At 41.2% G+C, this 10,104-nt stretch overlaps 1 protein-coding gene across 1 annotated transcript; it reads left to right on the top strand.

Annotated features, from left to right (window-relative positions):
• The first annotated feature begins 5,222 nt into the window (after positions 1 to 5,222).
• On the top strand, positions 5,223 to 8,759 carry TMEM167B (transmembrane protein 167B). The gene is made up of 3 exons (XM_032881566.1): positions 5,223 to 5,372; positions 7,331 to 7,462; positions 8,232 to 8,759. The coding sequence occupies exons 1-3, from the start codon at positions 5,363 to 5,365 to the stop codon at positions 8,312 to 8,314; spliced, it is 225 nt and encodes a 74-aa protein (XP_032737457.1). The 5' UTR covers positions 5,223 to 5,362; the 3' UTR covers positions 8,315 to 8,759.
• Positions 8,760 to 10,104: the final 1,345 nt, after the last annotated feature.

Genomic DNA, 10,104 nt, shown 5'->3' with positions numbered 1-10,104 from the left:
AAAAAAAAATCCTAGCAGTACTACTTACCAGCTGTGCTATTTTTGAGACAACTTACTTGACCTCTTAATACATCCCTTCCTTACCTGTGAGATGGAGATAATTTACTAACCTTCTAAGGTTATTAGGACACTTGGATGCGTCAACACCCAGAAGGTGCTTTGAACTGTACCTGGCATGTAGTCAACATTCTGTGTCAGCTGTTTTTATTCCAGAATCTATCTTTCAGCAGCATCTTCTGCTGTTCTCCTTCATGAACTCTACATTCCAGTTCCCCAAGACCACATTCAATTATTCACACAACAAATATTTCACAAGCACCCGTAAAATGTGCAGCACTGGTAATGGACTGTGGATAAAATGGCAAACATTGAAAATACACAGTCCCAAGCTCATGAACCTTACAGTGTAGCAGGGGGACATGAACTGAATAGATATTGTATGCTCTGATAGTTTATGATGGGGAAGGCAACCCAAGAAGGTCAGAGATGCCTTCCTTGAGCAGGCAGGGTTTGAGCTGAGACCTGAGGGATAAACAGAGTTAGCCAGTGAAGGAGAAAGTCAAGAGCATGCTCTACCCCCAAATTTATCCTGTGCCTTCCCATCTCCATGCCTTTGATCACTCTACTCCTTTCCCACTAGAATACCTTCTTATTGGAATGCTACATGTGCCTTTCCAGTCCAGCTAAAATCTCTGCACCTCCACTAAGCCTCCCCTGGGCTCTCCAGCTGAAAGCACTTTTTCCTTTACTCTCCCTTAGCACTGAATTTTCATTTTCTTTCAATACTTCTCACTTTCTACTGTATTTTCTGGTGATTTATACACACAGCTTTTCTTGTCTACTAAATCTTATTAAAAACGGAGTCTGTCTCTCATTCATCTTTGAGCTCCCAAAGGCTAGTACATTCCTTAGGCTCTGAAGTCCTGGAATAAATATTTGTAGCATAAATTAATGCCTGTTTAACATCCTTTTTCAAATATGTTGTAATTCAAATGAAGCTATTGTTGCAAGCTGGCCCTTTGGGACTGAACTTACTCTTTGGTTAAACCAGAATGCCATTGTCATGGTCCCCATGACTGATTAATGTTCACCACAGTGACCACAACAACCCGAACAAATAGGCCACTGTTCTTGACTGACAGGTGTTTGGCAACAACTGCCTGCCTTCCAGTGGTGCCTGAAATGAACTGAGAAGGGACTGTCTGAACTGAGTCCCCAGTCAGTGGGGCTCTATTTATTCATTGCAGTTTGGCTGCAAAAGCCCGAGGCCCAGGCTTTGGGCTGATGGAAGGCTATATGGTGCTTTCCAGGATGACAGAGACACTAATGCTTGGAACAAAACCATCAAAGATTAGTATCAGTGGAAAGCATCCCAATTTGAAGCAGGATGAAAACAAGGGGAAGGAGCTTTGAAGTCAGACAGACCTGGGTTTGGATCCTAACTAGCCATGTGATGTGACCCATGCGCCTTCTTTGAGTTTCAGATTTCTCATTTGAAAAATATTCTGCAAAACAGTTATGAAGATCAAAGCTAATGTCATTATATACATAATGCCTGTGCTCTATTAAATGTGTTCATTCATCTATCTTCTCCAATACAGTTTGTTCTCGAGGGCAGGGACTCATTTTTGCCTTTATTCCTGCAAAATCTAGCAAAGTGCTCAGCACATAGTAGACACTGGTTAATATTTTTTTAAACAAATGATTAAGAGCAACAGTAATAACTAGCCTTTATGGAATGCTTACTTCATGCCAGGTATTGTAAACAGTTCATTTAATCCTTCAATGACCCTAGAAAGGAGCAACCAATACAACCCAATTTTACAGAAAGAAAACTTGAATTTAATTTTTTAAATATAAAACTCTTGGTATAACAGATTTTGGAACAAAAGTCTGGTGAGATTCGTTTTATTTGATCAAAAGATAAACTACTTTATAGAACCTGGAAAAGAAAAAAGGTTGTAGAGAGAGAAAGAAGGACATAAATATAAGAATGGGAAGAAGGAGTAGGAAGAAGAAAGACACGTAGAAAAAAGAAACAGAAATAGGCAAATTCTGAGCAAAGTATAAAATAACTACTTAATCAAAATAAGATACTGTGGTCTATCACTGTCCTTTGAAATAGTAACTAGCCAACTAATCAATCACTCTTCTCAGCTCTTCAACTGTCATGTCTTTGTCCTTAAACTTTATGTGTAAAAAAAGCAAAACAAAACAAAACAAAACAAAAACATTTATTCGTAAATTCCGAGAATGACGGGGAAAAAGACTTATCTTTCAGAGTGACAAAAATTGGAATGGTTTTGAGGTGCTTGGGTGGCTCAGTCAGTGAAGTGGCCAACTCTTGATTTCAGCTCAGGTCATGGTCTCAGGGTGGTGGGATGGAGCCCTGAATCAGGCTCCGTGCTCAGTGGGCAGTCAGAGTCAGCTTGAGAGTCTCCCCTCTCCTTCTATCCCTCCCTCTGCCTGTGTCTTCTCTCGCTCTCTAAAATAAATAAATAAATCTTTAAAAAAAAAAAGAGTGGTTTCCTTCTAGTACAAAATGAGGAGATAAAGTTATCACTAAAACAGCAAATGGCATGAGCAAAAACTGTGAAAGCAAACAGTACATTTGAAGAACACCGAAGTCTTTTCAAAGCTGAAGCTTAAAGTCTACCACTGGGAGAACAGTGGAAAGTGCTACTGGAAGGCCATGAATAGCAGGGTAAGGAGTTAAACAATATTTAGCACCCAGTGCTTGCTGTTACGGGAAACAACAGTTGTGATTTTGAGCAAAATTTTCTAGTCCTCAGTTTAGAAGACCAGAACTATTGCTCGAGTGTGACACTGGGTAGTTTTACCCTAAACCTCAGTTTATCTCCAAAATAGGGTAATAAGGCACTTGTGAGGATTAAATAGGATCATACAACAAGGTGTGGTAGCTTGGAAATGTGGAAATGTCAAAACATTATATGAATGTAAGTTTTCACTAGTGGAGGATAAAACTGATGTTTAAAGAAGACTGACATAGTAAAATCACTAACATGATGGCTGTGAGATTAAAAAGGGAAAAATCTGGGGGCACCTAGGCGGCTCAGTGGTTTAAGCCTCTGCCTTCGTCTCAGGCCATGATCTCAGGGTCCTGGGATTGAATCCAGCATTGGGCTCTCTGCTCAGCAGGGAGCTTGCTTCTCCCTCCCTCTCTTTCTGTCCGTCTGCCTCTCTGCCTACTTGTGATCTCTCTCTCTGTCAAATAAATAAGTAAAATATTTTTTTTTAAAAAAGGGAAAAATCTGAATGACATCTTGAAAAAAGTTAATTGACTCAAAGATAACTGACAAATTTAAACTTTAGTGATTGGGCGAAAAATATTAATCATAGAAACTGGGAAATCGGAGGGGAATTGCATTTGGCTTTTAACATTTCAGATTTCAGCAGAACATCTATTAGAAATTAAGATTGGAGCTTGGCTAGGACATCAACTTAAGAACTCTGCAAAGAGCTAGTAGTTGAAACCATGAACAGAATAAGTCACCAAGTGAGAGTAAATAATGAGAAAAAGAGGATGTAGGTTTCTTAGGAACATCTGTATTTAGGTGGAAAAACTTGAATAAAGACAATAATTAGGTGCAGATCAGTGAGGCTAGCAATGTTCAACAGTAACCAAAAAAGAGGAGAAATTTTTTAGTTGAAGGTGAGCTACATGATCAATGCAAATTAGTAAACATGAATTTATTTAGGACTTGGTTTGGGCCCTGTGGGTGCAGGGAATCAACAGACAGTTGCTAGTGGTATTATTAGTGTTGATGCTGATTTAGATAACAATTGAAAAATTCAAAGGCCAAGACAATTACGGATTTTTATGTTGTTTTTGAAGGGTTGTGAGCAGTTTATTTGGGCAGGGGGATTTGTATGTGTATATGCATAAATATATCTGGCCTTGTCTTACGTTTTGTCCTTTGTATCTTCCTCCCCGCCAGTCCCCCGCATTTCTGTGTATGTTTGCAAGGAGTCTGTATTGCATCAGATTTCTTGTGGCTTGCCCCTCCACTTCGGCTCTTAGAAGGAGACATTTTGGGAGCTTTTTTTCCTATAACTAAGCCGGCTGCAGTCAGCAGATGGCACTGCAACAAGAGGGGCATTTAGTTCTTTTAGGACCTTGTCAAATGGGAACCTTATTTAAAATTTCGGCCTCGGATCCACTCTACCCCTATCATTAGGCTGTAGATATCTTTCCTCAGCTTGTGGAATTTGTGAAAAGCGCTGTCTTGATATCCCCGATTTCTGGTTAAACTGTCCAAGGTGACCCCAGCATTTAAATAAATACAACAGAGTATTGAGCATCTCCTGAAAGTTTAAAGGAACATCCACAGAAACAGGCACTTATCTGTATGTTTCCCGATAGACTGGAGCTTTAGGGACTGAAATATGTGACTTGTTTCTGTTATAATGTTTCTTACTTCATTCCGAGAGTTCAGAGCCTAACTATTCTGATTTCCATAAGGAGTAAGAAAGAAGTGATAAAGTGATGTAGGTCAATTATTTCTCAATAAAACTGGAGAAAAAATTCTGGCATACCCAGTAGCAAAAGGGAAGAAAGAAAGAGAAAAAAAGAAAGAAGGAAAATAAAAGAAGTAAAGGTAAGAAAGGGCAGCGCACCAAAAGCAAGTCTGGAGACCTCATGAGCCCTGCTGTCAAGAGTTCTCTCTTTCTTTTTAAATTTTTAAAGATTTTATTTACTTGACAGAGATCACAAGTAGGCAGAGAGGAAGGCAGACAGAGAGAGAGGAGAAAGCAGGCTCCCCGCGGAGCAAAGAGCCCGATGTAGGACTCGATCACACGACTCTGGGATCATGACTGAGCCTAAAGGCAGGGGCTTTAACCCACTATGCCACCCAGGCGCCCTGTCAAGGGTTCTCCTAATTGGAATCCCAGGACCGAGACCTTTCCGTCGCAGGAAGGTTGCGGCTTACACACACACTAGCTGTCACAGCGCAGAAAAAAAGTGCAAAGCTGCAAGCCTTTACCTATCCAAATTCACCGACATGAACAGGTCAGGTTAGGCCCCCGCGCTACTGCCGCAAAGACACCCAGAAAAATGTGGTTACCATGGCCACTTCAGAAGCCTCCCGGAAAGCCCTCTTTTCACGCGTGTGTACACAGCAAGCACCACCCATACGAGTCCCCTAGCTCCGCAATCTGCTAGCCACTCCTGAGTGCACTCGGCGCTCGCCTCTCTGCCCTTGCGCCTGCGTACAACGCCTTCTACCCGTCGCTGCGGCCCCGGTCGGGAAGTGTCAACACGGAGCTGGGTTCTCCAGTCTTTACCGATACCACTCACAGCTGATCCCGGAACCCCTAGCCAGGCCCGGGTCCAGCCGCCATGACGAACGGTGAGAGCCAATACCCAGAGTGGAGAATGGGAGTAAAGGACGAGGAGAAATGTGGCGGGCGGGGCCGGGACTGACGTGGCCATTCTCCCCGCCCCCTCCCAGCCCAGCCCCACCATGGCCTTTCAGTGCCCCAACCCTTGTTCCCCAAACCCTTCCGCGGTTCCCCCGTCCAGTGCCCATCTAGAAATACCAGTGCCTTTCGTTTCCACACTCCACACGAGTCCTCAGTCCTTGGGAAGAGAAAGTCTGTGCTTTCTCTTCCCCCTTCCTAAAAGTTCGTTCTAGCCCTTGCGAGACTTCGGGGCAGGCCAGTCCCAGTTGAACTATTGCTTTTGCACCAGGAAGAGAGAGGATCCTCCTCTCAGCCCCTACGTTTTCATACTTTCGGACTGTAGCTTCGTTGGGAGGACCAAAAAATCACAGAGAGTGTCAAGCCTCACACTTTTTGGAGGCGAATGTAGACCTTTAAACAAAGTTCTTGTTTTGAAAAAAAAAAAAAATGCCAGAAAGCTTTCTCTTGTTTGATTCTAAAGTCCTGCCTGAGAGTGATCCCATCTGGAGATCTGGCTAGTGTTGCAGGGGTTAAGTTTAGACACTGCCTCTTCTAAATGATGTGGCAGTTGCAACCCTGTTTATCCGACCTAATTTTCCAGACGCCTTCAAACACTTTATAGACATGATTGCCGAATTCCAGGGAGGTGCAGGAAGCAGGACTTTTATGGTCTTTAGAGTCAGCTTTACAGGAAAGAAGAGAAGGCCTCCTAGTATGATTTGAGGGGCATAGGAAGGTATTTCTTAGAAGTACCTTTTCCATAAGCCTGGCAGTAGAGACTCAGATTTCACCTAATTGGAATCCTTGTAAATTTTGGCATTGTCTGCAAGAACTTATGAAAGTAAAAGAATATATTAAACTGTCATTCATCATAAAAATTGCATGCATGTGTTAATTTACTGGACCCTTTCTCATGTGACAGCTGGCTATGAGATAGTTTTACTGGAGAGAGGGAGATAGAGTGGTGCGGAACTGGAAGCTACTGATTATGTAAAATAGCCTTTTGAAGCTTCCTGGGCAAGTCACAGGTCTGAAGTTACTAAGCACAGTACCAGAAGGAACATTACTGGAGGAAGAAATCATCCGAGCCAGGAAATAAGAAAGCAGTCTGATACGTAATAATTACTGAGTAAATTTTAGTTACCTTCCTCCTTTTATGGTCTGAATTTTTTTTTTTTTTTGCAGTTAGGTGCTTCATTGTGCTTACATGTACAAGAAATAGCTTGTTTTACATATGCAAGAAAAGGAACTAATTGTTCAACGCTTTTTTCCACAATTGTTCTATGTTGATACCTCAGATACTTTTTTTTTAAACAAGAATCTGTTATTCTAGCTGAAATTTGGTTTGTAAGTAGAGTATTGTGCATGAGGTGTAAGATAAGCATAGGAAAATTGTAGTTTTATGAACTCTAACTCTTGCTATTTCCAATTAAGCTTTAGGTTTTGCCTTAACATATTCTTCAACAAAGGCAGATTTGAGAGACTTAGCTAAACATCTGGCTCTCCTTTATCACATGAGTGACTGATAATAGCAACATGGGCACTTTCCTTAGCTCAGGCTCCAAGGATTCTTACGCCTCTCTCAAACTTTTACTAACACTGACCATTTCTGGGAGACTGATTTGTGATGCACTCTTCTCAGAACTTATAGCTCTTGAAAGGGGAGGAGAGGGTGCAGTGAAATCTTTCTAAGGGGGTTGTCTCCAAACAATTTGGGGAACAATGAAGTAACTTCGTTAGTCCCAGGATTTTGGCTCAATCTTGTCAAGTGTTGGCATTGCTAGTTGATTTTAGCATCTTGATATTATATCATTCTGTTCTCTTTGGAGTTCTCCAATGGGATCACCTGTCGCAAGCTAGACTTATACCAAAGGTGTATATGTGTCTTTTTTTCTTTCTGTAACAGTGTACTCCTTGGATGGGATTCTGGTGTTTGGTTTGCTCTTTGTTTGCACCTGTGCTTACTTCAAGAAGGTACCTCGTCTCAAAACCTGGCTGCTATCAGAGAAGAAGGGAGTTTGGGGTGTGTTTTACAAAGGTATAATCATCCCTGGACAGTGGGGTGCTACTAAGTGTAGGGGGGAGGGGGATTGGCCTGCAGTGTGTTTGGTTCCACTTTTACATAAGTTTATTTTAGCATCAAGGTAATTTTAATATTCTCCGTGGGGTAAAAGCATCTAAATAAAAGCAGTTTACACTGGCCTAGAACTGTTGGAATTTCTTCCCAATGAAAAGTTTTTCTGACTTTCAGAAAAGAATATATTGGAGTCTCTTTTAAGACTGAGTTCATTGGGGCGCCTGGGTGGCTCAGTCGTTGGGCATCTGCCTTCGGCTCAGGCCATGATCCCAGCCTCCTGGGATTGAGCCCCGCAGCGGGCTCCCTGCTTGGCGGGAAGCCTGCTTCTCCCTCTCCCACTCTCCTTGCTTCTGTTACCTCTCTCTCTCTCTCTCTCCCTCGTGTCTCTCTCTATCAAATAAATAAATAAAATCTTAAAAAAAAAAAAAAAGACTGAGTTCATTAACTCAGATGCTTTTTTTTACTTTTTATTAAGGGTATATCCTACCTACTTAAATCTTTTTTCAAAATAGAACAAAATACAAATTACAAAAAATACAAAATAAAAACAGTGTATTCACCTAGAATCTACGGCTTATGGATAGTATTTAAATGCATCCCTGGGTGGGTTCTTGAGAACCTTGATAGGTCTCTTCATTGTGACTAGAGATTTCAAAATACCACCTTGAAATGAGGACTTAAATGAAAGGCAGGGTGTGATTTCTTTTCTCTTTTTACTTTTGTCTGCCAGCCGCTGTGATTGGAACCAGGCTGCATGCTGCTGTGGCAATCGCCTGTGTTGTAATGGCCTTTTACGTCCTGTTTGTAAAATGAATTCCAAAGCATCCGTCTCTTCAGCTGCCAACCAAGAGGATGAGAGTGAAGAAACTGTCCGGGGCCTGGGCCCAGCATAAGAGAGCTCAGCTAAAATCATCAAAGTCCCCAAGATGACACCACAGCATTTGCCCCTACCATATAGGGGGGAAATTCCTCATGGTTACAAACATTATTTATGCTTCAGGGGACTCCCAGAAGGCCAACTTCTTTGGATCTGTGTGAATCAGTCCTCAGCAGAGAGCATATGATGTCCAGATAAATTACACCCCACAGTGATAAGATTACATACCTCCTGCATAAAAACCTGTCACCTATTCTGTTCTTCAGCCCATCATCAGGATCTTTTCAAACTGAGGCTCAGTATTCACACCTCTTGAGAAGAGAGAGAATTTTCAAGACTTGACCTTTTTTTTTTTTTTCCACTGTTGGATTTGGATTTGGCAAATTGGTGAGGGTGGGGGGCAGTGAGTTGGTGGGGTGGAGGGGGGTGGGGAACAGGAGTTACACAATGCCAAGAAAATTTTTTGGCTTTGGGAATTTCTCTTTCTTATACCCATCTGGGAACATAAGAGAGAGAGGCATGGTCCTCACTGCAAAAAGAGGACAGATGAAATAAACGTACTGTGTGCTGGTAGCTCAAGAGTTTGCCAAGAAAATCAGGGCCTACATAAGATTTGGGAATTAACTGTCCATAATGAGACCAGAAAGCGGTAACTTGATAAGGAAAAATGTTCTGTTTACCGATATCCCCCAAAGGAGACTTCATCCCATCAAATGGTATATGGAAAATGCATCCACTGTTGCAATTTTCCTAAAGCCTTTTTATATGCTCTGAATTACTGAGTCCTAAATAGTGTTACTCAGTCTTAAATGCTACCACTAGGGGAAAGAGAAAGTACTAAAGAAATAATTTTTAATATATTTGCAGTTAGGGTAAAAGAAGTCTAGTATGTAATTAATACGCTAGTAAGGTCCTCTAGTTTAAGAATTTATTGTGATGTTAGGTGGATGTTTTGTCATGTTATCCAAGACACAACCTTACTTTGTTTGAGTCTGGATTATTATGGCAATTTTTAATTGATCACTTGTTTTTCTTGGGCAACTCTTAGTTTTCCTCATATTGGAGTACTCTCTACCTATCTCTTGGAAATTCTTTGTATTATAAGAACATGGTAAATTGAAATGAGTGAGAGAAGTTGCTGCTATTCATGGGCATGTTTGGAAAGTTCACAGAATCCACAAATAAAATGAGGGTGTTTTCTAAAGTTAAGTAAAACAGATGTTTGCAATGGGGATTAATGGACTTTTCCGTGGATATGGCAAATTCTTACACAAATCATTTTAGATGTCTCAACATTTGAAAGGAAGACTTCTCCATTAAAAAAAAAGAGAGAGAGAGAGAGTGTGTTAGTCTAATTATTGTAAAAAGCAGGCATCAACATAGGAACCAATTGAATTGTCCATTCCAGTAAAACTTGACTGTGGACAAATCAGTTGTGGTTGACCCCTGTGTGGCAGGAAATTGTCTTTTGTCTTTTCTCCAAAGAAAAGCTGCTAGAAAGTTTAGGTTCTGAAATAAGCCAGTTTAGTGGTTTGAGAGTTTCTAGAGGTGTAAAAAGTCCTCAAGTAAACACTACTTGTCTAATCATCTCAGAATTGTGGCTTTTTTGTCTCTTCGAGAATTGGCGCACAGGGTAAATCAATTTCAATGTTTCATATGTTTTCTGTTGTCACTTCTGAGGATCTTTCACACGAGGGAAAGGACATCTATTGGAACAGAAAAGAAG

Source organism: Lontra canadensis, unplaced genomic scaffold (genome assembly GCF_010015895.1).
Source record: "Lontra canadensis isolate GAN:19392208 unplaced genomic scaffold, GSC_riverotter_1.0 scaffold75, whole genome shotgun sequence".
In the NCBI taxonomy this organism is placed as follows: domain Eukaryota; kingdom Metazoa; phylum Chordata; class Mammalia; order Carnivora; family Mustelidae; genus Lontra; species Lontra canadensis.
This window is presented reverse-complemented; position numbering and strand designations above follow the sequence as displayed.